Raw genomic sequence first — 26,219 nt, forward strand, 5'->3', positions numbered from 1 at the left:
TTGTTGTCAGCAGCATCCTTCCAAACTGATATCTGGAATTACAATATTCTCTTCCAGGTTGAAAATAATGTCAGTAAAATATATGTTTTGACCAGCATATTACTAAACATTTCTACTGGACTAAATAGACTTTGAATCTGTACAAATTGCACACAGTGAAGTCCTAATGTGGTGAAAAAAAGGATGAGAGCTAAGTGAGCAAAGCAGACTAAACCAGAAGTTAAAGTTGAGCTTTTCCAACTGATGGGACAGACACCTGGTTTCCTCCAATTCGGAATTAATTAGGCTACAGTAACTTCTGAAACAGACAAAGGCCTTTCAGCTTGAACAACACAGACGGCAAATCTGTATGGAGAGAGAGGAAACAAGTGAAGGGAAATAAATGGGGGGGTGGAGGGGGTCCTTTTTATTTTTTGCTGCTTCTCTTTCAAACCAGGGGGACAAAATGGCTGAATATTTCAGTTTCTATTGAAAATAAGGACGACCGGGGGACCAGATGAAAAAGTCTTTCTCGCAGTCAATACAGTTGTCAAACTGGTCAGCGGTAATCAGTGCTAATGATGGGTCTGCGGTCCCTGCTCGGACAAAAGGGGCCCTGCCGCTGTTTTGTGAAGGGAAGCGACCGCGGGTCCCTCTCCAAAGAAAAGACTCCTGTGAGTAGTCTGCGGCACAGAAAACACAAGTGTGTGTGTGTGTGTGTGTGTGTGTGTGTGTGTGTGTGTGTGTGTGTGTGTGTGTGTGTGTGTGTGTGTGTGTGTGTGTGTGTGTGTGTGTGTGTGTGTGTGAACAGTTGATTGTTTTCTGACTTGTAGTGGCCGCAGGACGTATGCTTCATTAATTTATGAAATATAGTTCTTTCTAACCTGATCTCGACATTGTAGGCTAAAGAAAACATTTCATCTTCTGAGGTATTTCAGCTTGAGAGTATTTTGACAAGTTAAGGTTTGCCAAATAAGTGTGAGGTTAACTAAAGGACCTGGTAGTAATAGCCTATATGTTGAAGGCAACGGCCTTGACATGCTATACGTCTTTATTGTTATTGAATCTGTCAGAGCCGTTCAGTGTGCAGACACTCTGAAGCGCGGTATAGTTTGTCACCATAAATGACTGCACAGGCATGATAGCCTGCAGAACATCATAGGCTATCTGATTGGATTTGATCCGTAAAACCTACTTAGTGTTTTTTGATAGATAGAAGAAGATAATAATAATAATAATAATAATAATAATAATAATAATATATAACGAGCGTCTGCCCTATTTCTGATACCGTGGTGCTGGAAATTTTTACCGTGGCGCACCGCCACTATGCTATCAACATAGAGGAAACACTGATTAAATATATAAGCAGCAAACTATTTTAAAAGGTTACTTTATTTGATCACATCATCATCATCAGCCAGAATGTTTTAAATGCATATTGGTTTACAAGTCCTGAGAGCAATAGTACATTATAATAGTATTGGTATTAATACGGTATTTGTATTAGCTACATTGGAGCAGCTTCATTAAATTATATAAAAAACAATAATTAAACACAAGATTAAACAAAAAAAAAACATTAAAACAAGTATAGATTGCTAAAACATACAATGTACTTGGTGCATGTAGAACCGTAAACTGCCACATCCAGTGCTGGTAGGCTACATGATTAAAGTGTTTGTATTCCCTTAGCAGTCCTACAAAGTGCCTGTCTGTCTAAGTTCAAAAGTTTTTTTTATTTCTAAGGCGAGAAGCCATACAGGACACACTCTATCCAACCAGAAGAGAGAGTTAGGTGACCTCATATAACAATATCCTACAGGGAGGTAACACAAAGACGTCACAGATACGAGATGCTGGTGAAACGGTCCAAGGTGACGACACTTTGCACATCGTTGCTTCTTTAGTCACATTAACAGGCACAGAAAACCACCTGTGCCTTTTTTTTTTTAAATAACCGTCCGGCTTAGATAGGAGTCAAGCGACTTTGCTGCGTCCACCCTTTAAGTGTCCTCTCCCAGTTTCCAAACCCAGATTGCTAAATTGCGGTCACGACGAGATGATCTAGGCTACAGTCATACTATAAAATAAATGTATTTAAATGTTGAGGGGGACCAGTACAAAGGGTATCTTACTTGTAGAGCCTGCTACCTTCAACACCTTCATCGTCTGTCATATTGGCCTAGGCCTAGGCTATTGAACAACTTCTAGAACAGTCGTTTTAAAATTGATGGGCAAAGTCAACGAAACACTAAACCAGATCCACAACGCCCTGCTGACTGCGATGAACACATCGAAACGTGTCCAGCTTTATAGGCCTACAGTAGCCTAGGCTATACTCAAATGGTTGGCCGTTTAAACCGGTATTGTAATCCATCCATGGTTCACACCTGGGATCGTATCGGTAGCTCAACATTTGACTTCCGGAGTGCACAGTGATATAAGCTAATAACAGACAACTGGAAACCATGCAGATAGCGCGCCTGGGAAAGAAGTGAAACAAATACAGCTGTGCTCAGTTTTTACTGCAGCTGCATACACCTCATCTAGACCTGCTGCATTCATGCAACCCTGTCAGCTGAGCCCAGTACAAACACATCGACACTGACCGCAATCCGGGGTGTTGCAGATTGTTCAAACAATCTACAATGAAATGAATTAAATTTATTGGGAGGGTGGCGATACATAGGGATGTGTTTGCTTTTAGTCTCTGTGGTGCTGTGCTGATCCTTCCAGTGGTGGAATGTAACTAAGTAGTCTACATTTAGCCTACTCAAGCATTCAAGTGCAATTTTGAAGTACTTGTAGGCCTACTTTACTTGAGTGTTTTAATTGTATGCTACTTTATAGGCTACTTCTACTCTACTATACTGAAGTGATTATTGTAGGCTACTTTTCACTCACATATCTGACGGGTTTATTTACTTTGCAGATTCAGGTTATTGATACAAAATACACCACTTTATTAGGAACACTTTATTAGGAACACTTGTACGGTGATGCAACTTTTTCTGCCAGAAAATTATGAAGCCTATAATGTTCAATCTTTGTTGACACTATCAGCGTTTTTATTTTAATCATGTGTTTTGTCATTGAGGTCAGTGACGGACTGGGATCAAAAAAAAGGCCCTGGCATTTGCAACACACCAACCCTATTTTTGTCATTTGCCCAAATTCCAGATGGCCAGTCCGTCACTGATTGAGGTTAGTGATGTGTTGTACATACTGCATTATATTGAGATGGGTTTCTAATGTTCTGGCCAATCTAATTTATGTAAATAGGGAGGGCAAACAATATAATGCAGTCCAGTACAACACCATCTTATAACCTCAGTAATAAACATATAATTGAATTGACACTTTTTCACAAAGACTGAACATTATGAGCGTTGTATTGGACTGTAATATATTGTACAGGTCTATCTAATAAAGTAGCCACTGAGTGTGTAATCAACTAATAAATTATGATGTATTATTATAAACCTGGCAGTATATCATGTAGTTAAAATCAGCCTAGCAACATTAGTAATGCTTACACTGATGGATCAATAATAATACGTTTACTTTTGGTACTTTATTTTGATGCTGCTAAATTTTTAAGTGCAAGACTTTTACTTGTAGCAGAGTATTTCTACACTGTTGTATTGCTACTTTTATTTAAGTAAAATATCTGAATACTTCCCTACTGCTGTCCCTGAGCTTGCTTTGCTATGTCCTATTCAATAGGCAGCCTTATAAAGTAGCCTCATTTATCTGGGCTTTGCAACTTTTGTTTTTACATGGAGATAATACATACATAGACTGTTAATAATAATAATAATAATAATAATAATAATAATAATAATAACAAATCATTTGATAATAAAAGTGTTCGAGGTCACTCCGCAGTGGAAACTTGTCCTTTTTGTTCTCCGCCCTCTTCCTTTTCATCCCATCCGCACTCCCAACACCTTGTTTGTTTTTTTGAACGCCCACTGCTTGCTGTTTACAGCGTTAAAACTGAACTCAATGTGTGATCCTTCGAAAAAAAATCAAACAGCGGGCGTCTTTCTGTGCGAAAGGCCATGAGCTTACATCAAAATAGACCTATTCATTAAAAAACCGCTCTTTTCACCCAAGTGTTTCCCAACCTTGGAAATACAGCTATTTCGAGGCTTTCGTGTGTGTTATTATAACCTGGCTGATGTTTTTCTTCCCATCAGAGATGCTGATGTTTTCTTCTTAAAGAATATGAAACAATCTCATGTAGGCTATTCTGTACAGTAGTTGCTTCATCTTCTGAAGGCTGAAAAATGGAACCTGCAGACTAGTGCCGCCCCCTGGTGGCTGTGATGTCTGACGTGACATGGATCTCTATGAAGGATCCAAGAAGTGTATAGCTCTCCGAAACAAACTAAAATGAAGTTAGATATTGCAGGATAATATACTCCATCTATGCAGGCAATTTACGAACCTATTTCCCCCGTTGGACAAAAACCTAATCAAAACATATTGAGAATAATTCATTGCTTTTATGTATTCCCTGGTGCTCTGGGACGTATTTTGTATTTGTTAGAAATATTAGGGAAATTAGTGCAAATTCCCTCCACCTATCTAAAGAAGAAGAACAGAAATACACATCATATTTATTTAGCCTTAACTGTTCAGTTAGTCTATACCTTCAGTGAATCTATTTCCCTAATAGATCCCCAAGAAGAATTCCGTAACAGAAATACTACAATCCCTTCATTTTATTTTACTTAAACTTGCAGTTCATAATTATTTTAATCTTTTTAAATAGCCACATTGAAAGACATTTGCTCTAAAGAATATCCCCATATGTGTAGTTTGTGTGATTTCGTAAAACTTTATTTTTTTTAAAAGCTAAAAAATAATCCCAGAAAAAATACTGAGGGACATGACCGGTAGCTGTCCTGATTAGATTTAAAAACGGAAATGACAAAATGCATGTCCCAGGCTTCAGTTAAAATGTAAATTCACGAAGCAGTACTCCATGAGTTATAGTCTGCTCAGGGTCAGTGAATGCTGCAGGAGACTTTCAGCACCACGGACAGAGACACAGTTCACCTATTCATCAATAATCTGTTCCAGAATGTATCAGATCAGTATAATTTCTGGGTAAAACCTAATGTGATTCATTCACTTTGTGCACACTATCGTAACTACATGGCCAAAGATATGTGGACACAAACACACACACACACACACACACACACACACACACACTTCACACCCACAGTTGATCTTTGTTGAACCTCTGATTTTAAAACCCAAGGACAACTGCTACAACAGCCTGTACTACAACCCTTGTAGCTGCTACCTTAATTCTTCTGGGAAGGTTTTCCACGATATTTTGGACCTGGCTGCAGAAATGTGGGCCCATTCAGCCACATATATATATATATATATATATATATATATATATATATATATATATATATATATATATATATATATATATATATATATATATATATATATATATCTATACACTATTTCTATATTATTTATTATATTAATATATATATATATATATATATACACTGTTTCTATATTATTTATTATATTATTAATATATATATTTATATATATATATATTTTAAGATTTTTTTTTGGGCTTTTCCGACTTTATTTGACAGGACAGCTAGGTGAGAAAGGAGAGAGAGAGAGGGAAGACATGCAGGAAATCTTCACAGGTCGGATTCGATGTATGTATATGTGCGCCTGCCCTACCCACTGAGCCAACCCGGCTACTATTAATATTTATTTATTAATCTTTCTGACAAATTATACATTTTGTTTAAAGTGGTTGTTATTGTACTTCCTATACTTATTGTATGACAAAAATAAAAACAAAACAATGCTAGGTAAACCTGTAGATACCTGGTAGCCTGCTTTCAGATATAAAGTTGCAATGTTGTATTTACTACAAAGAGACTGACTGTGGCTTACTAATTCATCACATTGAACCATGACCCTATGTTCTGCAGGTTATACCTTCAGCAGACTTCTGTAAGTTTGTCATAGCAGACATTGATTGGCCCCGTTTAGTTCTGCTTTAAATCATGTTCCGAGTCGTGCTTAGTGCATTTCGTCAGGCGGATCAATAGATACATCGCTACAACCTTGGCCAGTCTGCATCGCTCACAAATCCGCTGTTTGTTAGCAGATACAATGCAGACAATGTGAGGCAATTATGTGAAGTCAGCCAGCGTTCACATCATCAGCCTGCTCTGCTCACACAAAGAAAACCAATGTCAGCCAGGATCCTCCGCCTATTATTGGAGCTGTAAGGGCCTTTGTTGTGACAGGCGCTGGTGACAACATATGAGATGCAAATATGACCCAGTCCTGGAACGCCAATATCGACAGAGCAGATCTTAGATGAAGCTGCCTGTTGGAAGTCAGATGGCCTGCAGCAAAGTCTAAACACAGTGTCCATCAGACCTCAGAGACTGGAGACTCTTAGAGAAGAGAAAATAGATCCTTGAGTTTGATTAAAATGTCTATAGAAATACTCCGGTGGAGTGCTTGTTATGTTTACAGGGCTTTGAGTGCCTTTTAACGTGCTAGAAACCTTAATCTATTAGGCCTATTATTATTATTATTATTATTATTATTATTATTATTATTATTATTATTAAGAATGGCTTATTTCAATGTGACATTATACATGTCTGTAATCATTCTAAAGCTATGTAGTTGATCCAGATTCAGGGCCAGATTTACCCACCAGGGGGCCCCAGAGGGTAAAGGACTGTGTCAAAATGTCTGCTGTATTATAACCATAGACTGTACATATTAATTAATATTAACAGTCTATGATTATAACAGATTTTGGGCCCCTTTACAAGGCAGGGCACCGGTTCCCTGCATAGACGTAGACTATGTATATGCAGGGAACCGGTGGCCCAGAGGCAGGTCCCCTCTTTCCCGTTTTGGAAATTAAGCCTTTACCAGATGTTGTGATAACTTTACTATTGATATGACTAAATGCATCATATCATATGCATTATATTCTATTTTAAATTAAAGGAAAATTATGACATAAGCCTGCCAAGAAAGGGAATTCAAATTCTCTCGGGTCAGTAGGTGAAGTACAGTATTCGGCCACTAGATGGAGACCGTGACTAAAGAAAGAGAATCATTTCCACCAAGGGGAGATTTAAAAAAATACGCTGTTTTCTGTGGCTCATTCATCAACATTACAACTAAATGTGGCTACATGGGAGTCCTTAATTTTTTAGGTGGGTTAACTAAATGTGGAATTACTATAACACCTTTTTATAAAGCACTTTTTTACATTATGATCAACTATACACATCATTATCCTTTAAAATCCTTGACCCCTTAAATAATAATAAAAAAAATCTTAAGTAATCTTAAAAATATGACAGACTTTACCAAAGTGCTGTGAGAATCAAATTTTTTTGAGCTATTTTTATATGCTTTTCTTAATTATTTTATTATTTTACCTATTATTTATATTTATTTTACCAGTTATTTATATTTATTTTATTGTCATTTAAAATCGGTTTAAATTTTAGTTTAATTATTTCTTTTTAAATTGTCATTATTCTTTAATTACATTATTAAATTCAGTCATCTATCTCTAACTCAGATAAGCGATGTCACAAATATATTATTTTCTTATTTTACCAATAAACAATAACTATATAAATAATATAAAAGACAGGCTGACTTTTATTAGTTATCAGTTATCAGAAAAAAACCCGGACAGTGCATGTCAGCGTGTGTGTGTATATATATATATATATGTGTGTGTGTGTGTGTGTGTGTGTGTGTGTGTGTGTGTGTGTATATATATATATATATATATATATATATATATATATATATATATATATATATATATATATATTGTCTGTGCTTGTAGTACTGACTATTGACCACAAGATGGTAGACAAGAACAGTTTAGAGGAAACGTCTCAGTAGCTCTACAGCTGCAAGTTTTGTACCCTTCTGTCATATATTACATAAATGTCAATGAAAAGCCTAACATAGTCAACAAAACTTGTAATGATTGCTTTAAGAAAAAATAAAGTAACTCAGATAACAGTCGCTTCAGAGGACACGGATGTGGCTTATTTCAGGTCTGGATTGCTCTTGGGGGAATTACTGGAATTGTTGGGTCTTTGTATATTATAGAGTGTGGTCTAGACCTACTTTATCTGTAAAGTGTCTTGAGATAACTCTTGTTATGATTTGATACTACAAATAAAATTGAATTGAAATTGAATTGGATTAAACAATAAGGCAAAGCACTACTTACATAAATAAAGAATAGATATGTTAATAAAAAAATATATAAAAAGACACAGATGACAGATATGTAGATATGTAAAAAATATTGATGAGGGGGAGTAGGGGAGGGGGGGGTGCAAAAGTTCACAGTATGTGCAATGATCAGGGCTAATAGTCTAGGATGTGTGTTAATATAACGTGTAGTGACTGATGGTGGGGGGTAAAGAGTCAGTCAGACTGTCAGTGGGGGTGCCAGGCCTTGTTGATGAGGCCCACCACAGTGTAATGAGAATTAAAACATTAAGACATGTACATTAAGAATAATATTGAACTGCTCAAAAAACTCTGAATACATTTTGGACAGTGCTGTACACGTATACAAACAAACTACAGGTACACCAAAAGAAAATTTGGACCCAAGTGTAAACGAGCATACAGCATACTGAGTGGAGGGTGTGAACCTACATGTGTAAGAAAGTGTTGAGGCAGGGCAAGGGCACAAGTTGGGATTTTTAAGGGTCTATATTTAAACTCTCTGGTCTCCAGTTTCTGCAGCTGTCGCCAAGTTTAAGTTCAGCACCTTGAGCCTTTCTCAGTCATGCTCTTGGGTCATAGTTATAAACCTGCCAAACTCTGAGAAAGAGAGAGCGAAGCAGAGACCCCTGTCTGGTCTTCATGTAATAGCTCCTGGAGCTTCAGAAAGTCCAAATAGTCCCAGTGTCCTCCTTATCTTATATACTGACGCTCTACCAGCACCACTTTATAATGCATCGCACCATGCCACAATATTACTGCACATTTTCTAAAATGCTTGAAAGACTCTTCTATTGTTTATGGGATATTAGCTTCCCACTTTTAAACCCCCTCAAATTATATTATCAATTATTCATGGACACTGTTTTTTTATTGTATGGTTCCTCTGCTTCCTTATCATTCATTGTAGAATTAAATAATTATTACAGTACAATAGGAATTTGTAAGCAGTTCCCAGGTTTCTCAAAGTCATACACTTGTTTATGGTTAATTGTAACTGACTACATGTAGAACAATATACTAGATACATACAACTAATACCATCATGGCCATATCATATGTATTCCAGTTTAAGTTCAAACCTTTCCACTAGCAGTTTTTATTTATTATTTTTTTTTTTTAGATAGGCCTATTGGATTAAAACAAGACAAATGAGTAAATGATTTACAGTGTTTAGCTCTTTCTCTGTAACAATTACAGAGAATTGTAATTGACAGTTACAGTGAGGTATATTTCACGTAACTGGGGCCAATCTTTCTCTGTAACTGTCTCAATAATATCCACAAACCGATCAGAACTGAGGGTTTACATTTATGATGAAGGACATGGTGTCTCAGCAGCAGTAAGTGAAATGTTTAGAGGTTATTAATGCTGATAAAAACAACAGGAAGTTACTATCATCACTGTATGAAACTAGCCCCCTGATTTGGGTTTTTGCTAATATTCTACCTGTTAAATACTGTTGTATAATGTATAATACTGTATCTACTATAATCTGCATGTCACAGTCAGTACTGTATCAGTGGCACAGCAGTCTGTGTTGTCTTGATTTGAGACAGACAACTATGGAAACATGTTTGTTTTTTTTACTTTAAGGGGTTACATCCTGTGTCATGCTTCAAAACACTCGGTTTTATCAGGTATCGTGTTCTACATTGGTTTGAATCTGTGTGCGCTGTTTGTGTGTTGTTTTAGTGAACTGGTGAAAAGTGCGTTATGTGAAGGTCGTTTTATGACAGAATCAAACCAAACCAAACTGTTATCTTTTGCACATTAAATATTTGAAAATGCATACACTGTTGTGATAAAAATGAGCTGAGAATAATTTTGAGAGTTAATAATTTTTATAATCTTCAACCTATCTACGAGTGATTAAAACAAGTTTAAAATCTTCCTTGTGTGAGTGTTACTTTGAAAATACCTAATCATTGCCTGAGATGTATAATTATAAACTATCTTCATATACTTAAAATAAAGTGAAACAAAAGTATTCCAGTAAAATCAATGTGTAATTGTTAAATCCTCAGGTCTAAATAACTGATCTGCTCCTTCTCTCCAGGTTTCTCCAAAAAACATCTTCTGCAGGCAGCAGCAGCAGTCTGTTTGAAGACATCCAGCAGGATGATGATGATGATGATGAGAAGGCTTCTTCTTTTCTGCTATTTCTTTGATGGGTGAGTGGACTTACATAAATATTTTTCCAAATTGCAGCCTTAATAAAGACATTTCAGGTCCTTTTGGTAGAGCGAGATGACAACTCTTCTGTGCTTAATTATAGCTGCCACATATGATAAACATGTTTCCCACAAGATCCTACTAATATAGCACTCCAGCCTGTACTTTGTGAGTAGTAAGACAATCATTCATTATGCAGACAGACTAGATAGATAGACAGATATATATATAGATAGACATATATATATAGATAGATAGATAGATAGATAGATAGATAGATAGATAGATAGATAGATAGATAGATAGATAGATAGATAGATAGATATAATCTGTGTCTGCTGAAGTAGTGCCTACTGTCCATTGGCAGCTCTGTGCCTAATAACACAGCTTAGCTGGCATACCAGAGCCGGTGGCACATTGTTGTTGCGGTAACTCAGAGAGAGCCTGGTAATTACCACCGGCCAGTGACACCATGCTGCAAATGCACCAGTCAGTACTGAGAGGACCAGCGGAGCATTTCCCCCTCCCTCATGTTGCCAGGATGCCCTGGTGATCAGCCATGGCACACAAGTTATTAGAGGGAAGAAAGTGCTCTCACCAAACAGCAGAAAGAGAAAGAAGTATGCCCTCTTTCCTGTCTTTTTCTGCTTCATTAATAACTAAACTGAGTTGGGAAGAGTAGTTGGAATCTGTTATTTTACCCTCTCTCTCTGCCCTCGTCTTAGATACACTCGACTGGGCCATGAGCACTGAGTGAGGAGTCATGAAGGCTTTCTCTCAGGAGAGGCCCTCTGGAAAACATACTGCAGGGCCGGAATGGGAAGTTTATTTTGCTTGGTGCATGAATATCTGTGGGATGTGGGGCTCTGTGCACAGAGGGCTGCAGAAGCACTCCAGTTGCATCAATGCAGCACCCTCCTCCTCTTTCACTGTCTGAGGAAATAATTTCAGTTCATCCCCCACTGCATCCTAATAATTCCTAATTCCTCACTCATCTTAATTTCATGCCTTCTCTTCTCTCCTTTCGCTCTGTGTTGCCCTCCCTGTTCTTCTATCATCTGCAGACTGAAATAGGCGCAGCAGCAGCTTTTCTCTGGGCCTTTTGTCCCTGCTCAGGGAGACGTTTGGCACACAGAGGATCGTGTTACAACTTTCATTTCCTGAAATTTTTTTTTTTTTCTGTGTGGAAACCAAGAAGGGTATTTTATCCTCCTGCTCTGCAGCATGAAGATGAAGGGCGAGGGGAGGGAGATGGCAGCTCAGATTCGTGCTGCTGTCACTCCAACGTCGGCAAACAAATAAAGTACAAACTGCACATAGCTGCGGGGTCCTGGTGGAGGGTAGTTGTGGTGTGGTTTGGGCACAGAGGGGGTGTGGATCATGTGTGTGAAGTGGGGGGCTTGGTTACTTGAGCTATTTGTGAGCCCCAGGATAGGTGAGGTGATGCCCCTTGGGAGTGTGAGGTATATTTCATTATCCCATATCCCATACCACTTCCTCTTGTTGTGTCTGCCACCCCTGCCCCTCCCCAAAAGCCCCTTGAGCCTGGAGCAGTGATGTGTCTGTGTTTAGACTCGGGATCTTTCTTGGCTGGACATAGAAGCAGAACAACATGCAGTTTTGTGGTAAAAGTCTGCAGAATTATTAATTATTAATCCTATTGTGAAATAAGGCCTATAATATGGTACTATACCCAGTCATTATGGCTCAAGTTACGTCTGGCTCCTTAAAAGAAGCAATCAATGCTGTTTTATGTTCAGTACCTATACATAACAAATCTCTGGATGCAGTAGAATAGATGTCCAAGGCTGAAAGAGAAACTATAATTGAGTTTATTTTTTGTGAAGTTGAATTGTCTATATTATTTTATGGGACCTTCCATCTCTGTCTGTGGCTCTCATCCCCAAGCCCATTGGGTCCTCCTGAAGACTAAATCTCGCACCTATATATAGAGGTTTACTCCTCAACGCAGCGGGCCCGGGTTCGACTCTGACTGCGGCCCTTTGCTGCATGTCATTCCCCCTCTCTCTCCCCTTTAATTTCTTCAGCTGTCTTGTCAATAAAGGCCTAAAAATGCCCCAAAAAATAATCTTAAAAAAAAGTAGTATTCTGTCTTTTTGTTTGGGCTCTTTATGATCTTCTTTTCTTTGCATTTAAAATTCAATTTGAAGCTCTCTAGTTTGAAATCTATGACAACAAAAATGACAACAGTCTCCTTTCTACAATGTATATCAGTAATTTATATTCTGAGTACATTTCAAATGAACTATATGTTTTATACCTGCACTTTTATTTCCCCTTATGTTAAATAAACTACCAATACTTCAATTTACGTAGGACATTGTGTTTCAGCTCCCTGCTTGAAAGTATACGCCTCCTGCCACAGGTTAATACTCACAGATCACCAGATGTGTATCAATCCGCAGCTGAAAATAGTCCTCAAAAATTGAACTATATAACAGTGACCAACTGTTAAGTAATATTATAGATCCAAAACAAGGAAACACTATATTTGTGACCCGTTTTTAAAGATTTGCATCTTCAGTAGGAACCAATGGGCTGAGAGCCACAAAAGGCAGTCAACACATTGTTGGTTTTGGTCTTTTTATTGTCTTTGTTGACAATAAGAAATGTATAGAATAAAACCAGCTTTAATATTTAAAGATTGCAAAATTAGATTTAACAATTACCTCTTCTCTTAAATTTAATTATTTTATTTTAGGACAATTTAAGAAAACTTGGAATACTTTTTATAATTCCTGGATTGGACTTTTGCACCTGTACTGATAGTAAACTAATAATAATCCTCCTTATGTATAATATTGTAGCATAGCACACTGCTCTTGCCCTCTACTTTAGGATGTCTTCCTTTCAACAAAATCTTTTCAGGTAAATTATCATAAAATAGTTTTGGATCGGAGTGTAGATCTGTTTTAATTTGGCTTTGAAAGGCTGGAACTAATTAAGCCAATCTGTTGAGTCCTCACAAAAGTATCTCCAAAAAAACATCCCAGACTGAAGTCACTTTCCTGATCAAACATATGAGACTAATGCCACTATCATCTTTCTCTCTAAGCTCCAAAAATATACATATCTGATTCTTAGCAACCAGAGCTGGGCTTTTGTCTCTGGAACAGCTTGTTATATGAGCCTGTTCCTTCTGGCCACATTTTTTTTTTAATACAAGTCCCCTTCCGTAGACATTACACATGTCTTATCTTGTCCTTTGTCTTTTCCTCTTGTAACATATTTGAAAATTTCCCCCGGCCTTCTATTAGGTAATGTATATGATGCTGTCCTTCATTTGACACACAACATGCTATTTAACACCCTAATAGGTAGTGATCGTCTGCAGAGTCTCCTCCTCCTTGTATCTGAACCCCGGGTCATGCATCACTCATCCGACTGGAAGAAAGAGATAAATATTTCTTTCAGCTCTGTCACATAGGAGCTTCCTGTTGGACGAAGGGCTTCCTACTCTTTGGCTCACAGCTCCTACATCAGTATAATTAACATTTCGTAGGGAGAGTAGCATAATCCCTCTGATCCCTGTACACTTATGTCATAGAAATATAGCAGACGCCTGCCACTACCATCTAGAAAATGTTTTACTTTAATCAGTTTAATTTCCTTAGATACACACACTCCAAGTCTGGTACACGTGACTGTGCCCAAAACATACACATACACATACACATACACGACACACACACACACACACACACACACACACACACACACACACACACACACACACACACACACACACACACACACACACACACACACACACACACACACACACACACACACACACACACACACACACACACACACAGCAGTTGCCTCTGGGTACGTCCAGGCAGGAACATTGTCAGATCCATGCATCATTGGTAAGAAAATCTCTCTACCCCCAACACACCACCACCACCCCCACCCCTCTGAGGCAGACCTGAAAAGATCCTTTTGTCCCTCATCACCCGCCTGCCCCCACGCTCCCTTCTCTCCCCCGTCTCCCCCCTATCTGACACACACACACACCTTATACAGCCTGTGGTCATGGATACCTGGGACTGTCTCACACCGGCAGAGCTACCTGCAGGCACCAGACCATGGAAAGCCATGTCAACCAAAAGTTCCTCAGCTTTGGATTTTGTCCTTATAGGAGTTGCACACTGACTCTGATGCCAGAGAAAACATTAAGCCAGCTGAGGCAGACAGCGCAGGCTCATGCAGGCTACTCTCCATGTTTATTTGCACACGTCAGGGCCCTTCCTGCTGTTGTTTTAGAGCCACTGCCACTTATGCCTTTGAGAAATGAAATGCCCCTTTGATGACTCGGACTCTGTTTGCCATCAGCAGCTGTTGTTGCTGGCACCGGCGTGCTTTAGGCTGACGTTACCTCCAACCTTTGTCATGTAGTCTATAGGCCGGAGCACGTCTACCGCTTACACTTGTTGCATGGCTGGTAAGAGGAAGACACACTGGCTGATACAGCAGATAGATTTATGGCTGCAGACGTTGTCCCTCTGGATTCGGAAGCGAAGGTTTCGAGCGTGATTAAAAGCACTGTCAGAGTTTCCGTGTTGGATAGATTTTAGTCTCTTGCACATCCTGAAGGTGACTCTGATAGCCTCCCTCTGTCATGTGGCACAGAGCCTGTTTAATCCTTGCTGTGTCTGTACCCTGCCGGACATGTTGTCATTAGATTAACAGGTATGAGGAGTCACTTTGGTGGCTTTGTGATCACCTGTTTGTTAATTTGTGAATATTTAGCCACACTGTGTGCCAAGGACACGTGCTCTGGTCAGAATTAAATGTGATCTGCAGGACCTCTGCTCTCTGCTGACCTCTGCTGAATTTAGGTGTAGGTTGTTATAGTAGACATTTTTATTTTATTTATTTTTAAGTTAAGCCATTCGTATTTTCAATAAATCTAATTGTCCTGGGCAAACTGTTCTATTGTAAAAACAAAAACGAATCCCTTAATACTTTAAAGTTTTATGTGTGTATTGATATTTCACAAATACAACTGGACATTTAATTTAGCTACATTGTGACTGTTATATAAAGTATAATATAAATAATCATCTACAGCTATATGTTTTTTTTTTTGTTTTTCAGCCAGAAATTATTTTGTAAGAACACATATGTCACTTTTTTGTTGGCATATTGAAATTAAACTCTTCGTATTTTTAGCTCAAAGTTAAAATGCTGGGTGTAATCTGTCATGTACAGTAACTACATACATTTACTTAAGTAGCAAACTTTAAGGCCTTGAAAACATTTCTTCCACCAGCTTCTTATTATAAATGATGATGGTATATGAGCACACTATTTTCTGCTTAAATTAGAAAAGTTCACAGACACTCTCACATGAGAGATTCCAGTTTTTGTGTTTTTGTCTTTCATTGGTTTGAAGTGGCAGTACTCAGATGGAAAAAGTGATGTCACGGAATTCATTGCACCCATCAGCATTTTTCAAAATTTAAATCAAACTCTGATAAAAGTTGTGGGGTTGTTTGCTTAAGTTTGACAAATGCTGTCAATCACAATCCAAACCACACAATCCAGATGAAGCAAATAAGATGCATTTTTGAGTGTTATACGCTCAATAACTATACCCTACTGTGTTTTTTCTTAACTTTAACTTGGACTTTTGCTCATTTAGTCATAAATATTTCAGGTTTCAGAGAAATAGCTTACTTTTAAAACTCCGTTTTCAGGGGCTTAAAGTCAAATTTGGAGGTATTTTCTACTTAAGTAGTTGCATTTTACGCTACTTTACACTTCTACTCTGCTGCATAGGGGGAATATACTGTAACTTTTCACTGCACTATTTGACACTTATATTAAAATGAATGCATTGCATTAATGCAAAAACAGGATGCATTGTTATGGATTAAACAACCAAATGGCCCATAAAGTAGTTAATATTAGCATTGCATTTGTAATAATGACCCAATACTATAAAATCCATACTAATAAAGGACTGACAGAGGCATTTCTGATATTACTCTAAGTACATTTTGCTGCTTATACTTTTTCATGATATTGACTTCACTATATTAAAATGTAGAATTGTTCATTTTACTTAGGCTAAGTAAATGATCTGAATACTTCTTCCACCACTGACTCTCACGTGGATTAAAAATGTAAAAAGAAGAAACACTGACCAAAAGGCCTGATGATGGAAGGTCTGCTGAGGACATTCAGACAGACACATCACTCAAACACAACCATATGGATCTCTGTAGGTGATAGATGGGGAGCACAGCCCGGGTGTTGTAGCAGACCTGAGGGGTTCAGGCAGAGAGAGAGAGAGAGAGAGAGAGAGAGAGAGAGAGAGAGAGAGAGGCCTCTGGGATGCAGAATACCTCAAGGTCCCTCCACTGAAGCCGTCGTTGCAGCCCTGCAGCCCTGCAATCTTCGCAATCAGGCAGCAATGCTAGCAGCGACTGTTTCAGATTACGCTCAGGAAATCCTCTGTGCTCTCTGCTCAAAACAATTTACCCTGACATGAGCCCAAAGAGGAGTGTAGGGGGTGGGGGACAGGAGAGCTGTCCTCACCAGATTCCTGCTCTCAGGCCACCATATTCTCATATTCTGTCCTACAAATATTCAGTTTATTTATTATTAGTAGTAGTAGAACATTGTTGTTTATTATGGAAATTATTATGATGACCTCTATAAGACTGGGAGTGTCTGCTAATACTTTTACTGTATTTTAGAAAATATATTTATGTAACTTTGTTTTGTTTTGTTTCCAGGGCATTTGTATTGATTTCATCAGGCAGAGAACTTTTTTTCATATGGGATGTTTGCGTTAGAATATCCAGAGCTGGTATATAAAGGTTGAGTGGTGGCTGTTTCCCATGGCCCGGAACCGACAGAACAAACTCCCGAAGAGAGCAAAGAAAACACGGAAACAAAAAGCCAATGATCCACAGCACTCGGGCTAAAAATGACGAAAAACAAAAAAAACCCACTCTCTCCTTCAGCCAAACCAGACGCATAATCAAAGGAACCAAATGCGTAGACAACCGCCTCCTGACAGACAGCTGCTCATGTTGACTCACATTTAATTAAATTTCCCTTTGACTCTGTGTTTTTATTCTACGTTTTGAATTACCATCATTATTATTATTATTATTATTATTAAAAACAAGAGAGAGCACACTTTTATCTTTAACACAAAATGGATCATAATATATTTGATTCATATCCCACCAGCGTAGATTTGATGCGTGGCATTTTTGCATTTTTTAAAGATACACTCATTCTAAGCAGTAGGCAAATATATATTTAAATAGGTCAACAACAAAAAAATAAAATTAGGCCTAAAAAAAAAAAAAAAAATGAATTACGTTATTTTCCTCCAATTCACGATTAATTAATGGTAATTTGTTAATGATTATTTGGTTGCATATGTTTGAGGGCCAGGATACATTGTCTATTTTTTTCTTTAAATACACAAATAACACAGAGACAAATGTATTACTTTTGTTTTATTGGAAACTAATTACCATGACTCTAATGAAAACGGTACCTCATAGTTTCCATCGCAGGAGATTGCTATAATTCTTTTATCTCAACAAAATATCATAAATTAAGCAAATGGGCAGTCCAGTTAAGTGTTTCTTTGAGTTAAGAGTTTCAGACAGGCCCTGTTTGTGTGTTTCCATGTGCAGGAGATGAGAAAAGCTCCTGTCAGTGGGGACATACATGTTTAAGCGCAAAAAGGAATTTTGTTCTAACCAAATTTAACGACAGACAAGTCAGTCTATATTATAAGGTAGGCTACTATAGTGTTATTTTATACATGTATTCAATCTGATACATTTATCAGTCTTCTTTTTTTCGGGTTTTTGTTGTTGTAAAATAGAACACTCTTTAAGAGTCTCTTTAAGAGCCCAAATCCACAAGACTGGAGGTTAGAGGTCCCAACAAGGAGTCCTGCAGTTGGTGCGGGTGTCCGTGCATGCTGTGCACCGGCTGTGGGGGCCCCAGGCCGGACATGGGGTAAGCGGAGGCCCCGGGGTGGTTCATGTTGCCCTGAAGCAAAAGCGCTGAGTTCTGGTCGGGGCTCTGAGGTGGAGAAAACTCGTCCTCCGAGCTGGACATGAGAGACTTTCCTCCGTCCAGCGGGGACAGCTGGTTCTGTTTGTTGCCGCCTGCGTTGCTGTTTTCACTGTTCTCTCTGGAAAGGAGATAAACGTTTTGGAAGATGGCATTAAATCCGTATGTTGACATGGTATTTTGGAGATAAAAGGGCAGCATAAAAGACAGCCATAATTATTTTTGCAGTAACACCAAACATTGTATAGTCTATTGGCCTTGAAGACAAAACTAATCAGAGAGGTTTAGAGTTTTGTCTTCTCTGCAATTGTATATAGGCTACATATTTTATTTCTCTTGTTGGATGATATTTCCAGATAACTTAAAAAGCCTGTTAAACCCACGTGCTATTTTACTCCACAGTAGGCTAACCCATGTTTAACCTTTATATCTCAAAACTAGAAAGTTCTCCAAAAATATCCTATTGCTTTTTGTATATTTTTCCCCAACATTATCAAACACCACGTTATCTTCATTTATTAGTATTTCATGTATTTCATTATAATGTGTTACGGGACAGTTTCTGTAGAAGAAAGCCCATGTTTATTTGTCAACAACACACTTCTGTTTACCCACAATCACTCTTATCAGGACTTGTCTGATTTGGGGTATAGAAATAGGCCTATAAAATGAATAATAAAAAAAAACAAGTTGAAACTCCTATCTAAAAATGTTTTTTTCCTACTTTGCCACTTTCTTGCAGTATACATATGAAGTCTGTGCGTCCTGCACTTTCTTATACTTTGGCTGCTAGCCACATTTTGGCAATATTTCATTTTGACTCGTAGGTCTACCTTAATTTTCTCTTGAAACATCCAAATAATAAGAATGACAGGCATCACCGATGTTGTGTCAATTCCACGTACCTCTCCTTCGCCTCTGCGGCTCTGTCTCGCTGCCGTCTGTTTTTGAACCAGTTGCTGACCTGCGTGGTGGTCAGTCCTGTGGCCTCGGCCAGCTCTCTCTTTTCCCGCGGGGACGGATAGGGATTGTGCGTGTACCACTCTCTCAGGACGCCTCTGGACTTCTCTTTAAAGCAGTAGCTGGTCTCCTCGCCGTCCCATATTGTACGGGGCAGCGGAAATTTCCTCCTCACCCGGTACTTCCCTACAGCTCCAAGCGGCCGGCCGCGCAGCTTCTCCGCCTCCACGTAGTGCGCTTTCAGCCAGAGCTGCTGCAGCTTCGGGTGGTTGTGCGGAGAAAACTGGTGACTTTCCAGGATCTTGTAAAGCTCTCTGAAATTCCCCCGATGAAAGGCCACCACCGCCTTGGCTTTGAGGACGCTTTCGTTCTTGTGGAGGTGATCACAAGCGGGTAGAGACCACAGGAAGCGACCGAGCCTCTCCAGGTTTCCTCCCTGCTGCAACACCTCGCAAACGCACGCCACTTGCTCCTGCGTAAACCCGAATGACGGTAATATAGACATGATGTCCGAGCTCGCTCCACCGCCTAAAACGTTGGTATCCAAAACGATAGGTGTCGTTTATTTTCTGTGTTTATAGTTTCTTGTCGCGATGCAATCCAGCGCAATCCGTTCGCGCAGCACAGGCCTATAGGCTATCCACTCCACTCCAGCCCCTGATGCGCGCAGCAGATTGGGATGTTGATTGTTGGGACAATTTGTTCCTGTTGGAGATATGTCAGGCTTAAAGGGAGCCTGTGCGTTTCGGTGATTGGCTCTCCCTCTGCCCTGCACCGTGTACAGCAGAGCAGGACTGAGTTTGCAGCTCCGTTTCCTCCCCAGAGGCAGTGCGTCAGGGGCTGAAATTGGAGCGCTCCCACCTCCCGCCCCCACAGTCCCTCTCCCGCTGCAGCTGAGGGAGCAGAGCAGCACCTAAACACTAATCAATTATTACAGACCTCTTAAAAAGCCTTATTAACCTGTTCTGAATATACATCGTCTGTAATGGTGGCGACCATATAGGCTTCCAGATTTCCCACGTGAGTCAAACCACACACTGCATCTCCATACCTTATCAGTATAATCACAGTCAGTGGAGGGTAAACCCACAAAAAAAAACACGAAGCTTTTTATCTGTGATGGAAAGTTTATCCACTTTTAAAGGCTGAAACTGCTCACATAATCAACCGATGGTAGTACAAAGCATTTTAATAATAATACAAACTATAGACCTACATGAAATTTAAAATCTTTTGGTTATTTTTGTGCTTTTTCACCAAATGGAGGTTTATTTACCATCACAGCTGATCATGGGTGACGCCCACCACCACCTTAATTACATGCAGATTGAACATTTTGTTGTATCCCCCTTTATAGTCTACTAGTTACCGAAGGCGTTTATTTTATGAGGTGATATAATTTAATAAGTTCCTATGATTGTTGGGTCCATGCGTGCCATTACGCACGTCTTTTATATGAAAAACCTATAGCCTACTACCTGCCAAACGTGTTATGGGACATAGACCACCAGTAGAAAATCAGCCACTTAAGTGTGTGTGTGTGTGTGTGTGTGCGTGCGTGCGTGCGTGCGTGCGTGTGTGTGTGTGTGTGTGTGTGTGTGTGTGTGTGTGTGTGTGTGTGTGTGTGAGGCTGAGATGAAATGCCACATGGTCTACTAAAATCAATCAGGATTGGAAATACCGGACACACATATTTCGCAGCCTTCACACTTCTCTCTTAGTATAGCCTACATTGGCAAAATAAAGACGTTTCAGAATTTGGACTTATGTCAATCTGCAATGTTGTTGCTGTATTAGTGAGAGTCCGTTTTGTTTACACAGAAAATGTCCTCGCATTTGTTTATAGATTTAAAAATTTATATTAAATAGCGTGTGGACAGATATAACAGACTCATTTTATTTGTTGTTTTATCCTTATTTCCTGTTTGAAGAGGTCTGTAGCCTACATTTATATTTCAAGGATTAGACGGGCACAGCATTGGCTCCATTGTTTTCTGTGGGGTGAAACACTAAACCAATCCATTAGTAAATGAGTTCTCTGCCACACTGGTTCTTGGGGGTGCAGTTGTTGGTTTGAGCCATATAGATCACATTATTTATCTGCACCTGAGTCTGCAACCAAACTCCCTTTCAATATGTTAAGGAACAAGATTTGGCCTAGAAAATTATATATATATATAAATGTAAATACATATAAATGTTTTTTTTTGTGGCGACAGACACCTGAAAAAAACAGAGATCTGTTTTGACCAGCTCCACTCTGGAATATACCATATTTCTAATTGAACCTACATTATTTTATGGACAAATAAGTTTAAGATGTTTTTCAAAATTCAAAAAAATCTCAACAATGTGGGCATATGAAAACATTAAAATGTAAATCAGGCAGAATAACTGCTGGATAATCAGGTTTGGTCAAGCTGTTTTTGTTTTAATGTAAAATTAAATAAATAGCAGGTAGAACTTTGTCATAGGATTTATTTGACTATTTATCACATAGCCTGCTAGACTGGACCTAAACAGCTAATTTCCTCCTGAATGGATGCCATGTACTGTATCTCACCGTGCTGAAATCTCAGATTATTGGCTGAATCACACCCGAAGTCTCTGTTATTTAACAATACTTGTGAGGTTTTGGGGTTCATTTTTTTCATTGTTTGTAGCAGTGTCATCAGCCTGCAGAGGATCAATAGACACATACCATTTTTACAATAATGAATAAAAATGTCAATTATGTTACATGTTACTATTTACATTATATAAATGTAAAGTTGATTTAAAAAAAAGCTTAATTTTCATCTTTCTAGGCAAAAGGCCTGCTGTCTCAACATTCATGCCATGTTGTTTAAACATGATTAAATTAATATATCTTGTTCTATTATTCTCATGTAGCCTAAAATGTTGGACACAGGCCCTCAGGCCACTTGAGCTCGGGTCTATGGCAGCACTCGGGCCGTGTGTATAAAACCTCAGTGCTTCAGTAAATGAGCTGTCTGATGAGCGGCTCTCGAGTTTCTCTAATATCTCTACCACATTGCGCCGCGCCTCCTCCTTTAACCCGAGCAGCCCGGGGGGCGAGATTATTTCAAGATGTGGACTCTCCGCCTCTGCCTCTGCCACGGCCAGTGCTGGGCTCCTCATACCCGACTAGTAATGCAATACTTAGGTAGACTATCACTCGTTGCTCCTCTCAAAGTGGGACTTACATGAAGCAGGGATTCCTTATTCTCTGTATTTCCTCTCCGTTATAAAGTCCTCTGTTACCTCAAAAAAAAAAAAAACGTAGCCTATTATTTCAGCCTGCCTCTCCTGGAGGCGGAGGGCTCTTAAATATCATGGATGTTCCAGGTTTTAGTCATTGCCTTTCAGGGAAACTCAAATGAGTCAGTGTTTTCACCCCGAGAAAATAAACGTTTTGCCATTTCTCATTAAACTGGTTTAATGTGAGGTAGGCCTCAAGAGAAATGTGGACCATTTGCTTGTTGAATTATTCCACCTCATGATAGCAATTTGGAGGTGAAAACGACGTATTAATTATTGATAGATGCATTAGCTGTATTAGAAAAATTCGTTGCACCATGCATTACTGGGAAAACGAATGTATCGGTGACTGACACTCCGGTCCTGTGGGAGAAAACGAGAGAAAGAAAAAGTCTCATCTCAGAGCACCAGAAAGCACTTCATAAAAATGTCATCCAAAAAGCCCGTTTTTCCTATTTGAGAGTTTATTTTATTATTTTTTTGAAAATGTAGAAAAACTGAAACGACCACTGGATCACTGAACAGATGGTTTTCACTCTTCTAAATCCGAAGTGCTATTTCAGCTGTATCGACTGGGACAAAGCCGATACGGTTTATATTATGTGACAAATGTCCGATTTGATTACCAGGGGTTTTTCTTCTTTGTTTTTTGTGGGAAAAGAAAAATACAATTAAAATGTATGTATTAATTAAAAACATTAACATAAACAAGCATCTCAATGTAGGCCTATACGTCAAGCTTGTTTTTCATAAACATTCTTACAAACACGTGGGAATTTATTTATTTTCTTATAGACTTATACAATATCACAAAAATACATGAGAATTGGCTTTACATTTATGAATGTGTCCTGTTTCTGGTTAATTCAAGATGTCCTAAACGTGTCTTTAATTAAGAGTTAAAGCGGTTTATTCTGTGAGGTGAAAGGCAGTGAGAAAAAAAGCAGCTCCTTCTCTCAAAACAAAACACAACTGTTGACATGAGTGAGTTAAATGAAATTGGAGCTGCAATTATCAGCTTAACAGAGTTTCCTGTCATGTTGGAAAATTAGACCTGGTACAAGTGCACTGGGGTTAGCCCCCCATCAAAATCATTACGCATTTCCTCAGAGGACCACCTCCACAAATATGCAATTATGGCCTCGGCTTTTACAGTGCTTTGCTCGGTAAACACGCCCCGGGCATAAAGATCATTTGTTTAGGGATTGTTGTTGTTTTTGCTGCAGGGCTGGAGTAAGTAAACAGACCAGATGGGCAGACAAACACATAAATAAACAAAAGGAAGGATTTAAACGAAATTTGTTGCTATACCACGTATGCCTGTTGGCAGGGAGGGGGCGCCATGACAGTGCTATCATACAAGTCAAAATGTAACTCCGCAGACGACGAGTTGTCGCATTTGTTTTAGTAAATGACAACGTTTTAGAAGGCAGACAGTTGAGCAGGTGTGTGTGTGTGTGTGTGTGTGTGTGTGTGTGTGTGTGTCCACTGTCCACTGATCATTTCAGTCCTCATCTGCTACTGCTCCTGTTACAAAGTGCTGTTTTTCTCTTTGGGAAATACTGTGGTGTTGGACCTGATGCTTCCTCCCAGCTGCTGCCTCTGAGTGAGCATGTGTGAGTGTGTCACATTCACACACGCACACTTCACAAACTATCCCTATGACTTGTGCTTTCTGTCCTTGTAGTCCAGAACAAACCAGTGAATCATGCTCTTTGCAACTTCCCTTTTCCTTACTGGATGATGAAGTGCACATACTGTACCTGGCCAAGCAACAACTCAGTTATTTTAAGTGGAGGTAAGAGAAAAAAGTTGCAAGTGTTGAGGACATGTATTCCTTCTGGTTCATAAACACCACCTACTTTCCACAACCTCGGAAGAGCCGAGAGTAGATTTAGTTTCTGCCAGCAGGGAGAAGTCCTCTCCCCAGGCCTTGGCCAGTAGTGGTGGGTCTGTGTGAGCAGGCTGGTACCCGCTGACCCCTGCCCTCTCATTAGTGGGACGTGGAGCAGTGGAGTACCGTGCTCCCCAGGTCATGTTACATATGGCTTGCAGTCTGCTGCGCCGCATTAAATGTCAGCTTTGAAACCATCTGAAAGATCAGAGGTCAGTGTTTTTAATAAGGCTTGAATTCTGGGGGAGTTCCCCCCTTTTTTACTGCACACCCAAGTATGTTTTACGTTGCATGTTTGAAATTGTGGACAAAAATTATCTACTACTATTTAGATATGGGCATGTCCTGATTTTCACACATCAAGGGAGCAGTAAAAGAAAAGAAAAAACAGCAACTAGCTGTCCTCAGCCCCCATGAAAAATGTACCACACATCTTCTTTGAGGGAACAATTGTGCTCCTTTCCTGTCTAATTTATAGGCACAATACAAAGGTGGAATTTGGAGTTTTCTGTGTCCCCCTCCCCGTGAGACCCACAGTCCATGCTGCAAATGGGATATTGTTCTGGGCTCCAACAAAGCTGTTTTCACCCTCTTCAATATTACAGGAGGAGTTACCTGATACCTAACAATCAGCTAATCCACTGCCCATGGCGACGAGGTCACCTGTGCACAGGTAACTTTATCCCGGTTGCCTGCCTCTCCCTCCCTTTCCCGCTAGTCTCTCCCATTTTTTCTTTTCTTTCTCTGTGCCTCAACAGTGAGCACAGACAAACAGCCTCTGTTTATTTAGGTCATCAGTTGGATCATATATAACTCCTCCAGCCAGGATCTGCTGAAAGGACAACTCCTATAATCCACCACAGACACGCTGTGAATAAAATAAAATCCCTTGCTGTGTGTCCATTTGTCAAACTTTGTCTCCATTTTATCTCTCCTTTGCTGGTTTGGTTGGGTGCCCACAGAGTGAACAAGCATTGGGTGAAAATTCATGAATTTAAGTAGAATCCTCTAAAGTTCAGGCACTTTACTGGATATAGACTCAGTGTCTGAGTGACAGCACCTTAGATTCATTGTTCCACATGTTGAAGTAGCGGTATAGTTGGGGAGGTTGTTCGGCCTTCGCTTGGGGAAAAGTCCATTGGATTGGCCTGAGCTCTGGGGAGCTGCAGACCCCCCACCCAAAAGGAGCTTTGCCTCTGGAAATCTCATTGCTGTTTATTTGAATTACAGGGGCAGGGATGAGAAAAGGAGGGCTAATGAACTCCAGGTTGCCAGGCATGTGCAAACGATCACTGCAGGTTTGCAGAGAGCAGCACCAGGCTTGCTGGATTACCCCCCATCCTCACAGTTTGGCAACATAGGACTTTTAAATGTTGGGAAGACATATGTTTTTTGTCTGGCATGAACTTACATTTACAGGCATATTCTATGCCTAAAATTAAATTTAACAAAAACTCAGAGAGCATCACTTCATTGTATCAGTCATCTTGAAGCTAAATTTGTTAGAAATAATTAAAAAAATATCTGTTTTATGTTTTTATAAATATAAACTTTTATTGCAGTATGGAGA

The 26,219-nt window shown here is 39.3% G+C and overlaps 1 protein-coding gene across 1 annotated transcript; it reads right to left on the reverse strand.

Moving 5' to 3' along the window:
* Positions 1–17,950: 17,950 nt before the first annotated feature.
* On the reverse strand, positions 17,951–20,299 carry LOC114546847 (homeobox protein six1b). Its single transcript, XM_028565958.1, has 2 exons — positions 19,440–20,299; positions 17,951–18,655 (listed from the first exon to the last, which is right to left on the reverse strand). Exons 1-2 carry the CDS (start codon positions 19,997–19,999, stop codon positions 18,361–18,363), a joined length of 855 nt encoding a protein of 284 aa, XP_028421759.1. The 5' UTR covers positions 20,000–20,299; the 3' UTR covers positions 17,951–18,360.
* Positions 20,300–26,219: the final 5,920 nt, after the last annotated feature.

This window comes from Perca flavescens, chromosome 20, assembly GCF_004354835.1.
Source record: "Perca flavescens isolate YP-PL-M2 chromosome 20, PFLA_1.0, whole genome shotgun sequence".
In the NCBI taxonomy this organism is placed as follows: Eukaryota; Metazoa; Chordata; class Actinopteri; order Perciformes; family Percidae; genus Perca; species Perca flavescens.

Coding starts and splice junctions, on each gene's coding strand:
- LOC114546847 (XM_028565958.1), bottom strand. CDS start 19,999: ATGTCTATATTACCGTCATTCGGGTTTACGCAGGAGCAAGTGGCGTGC. Junction 18,656..19,439: donor GCCGCAGAGGCGAAGGAGAG/GTACGTGGAATT, acceptor TCTCCTTTCCAG/AGAGAACAGTGAAAACAGCA.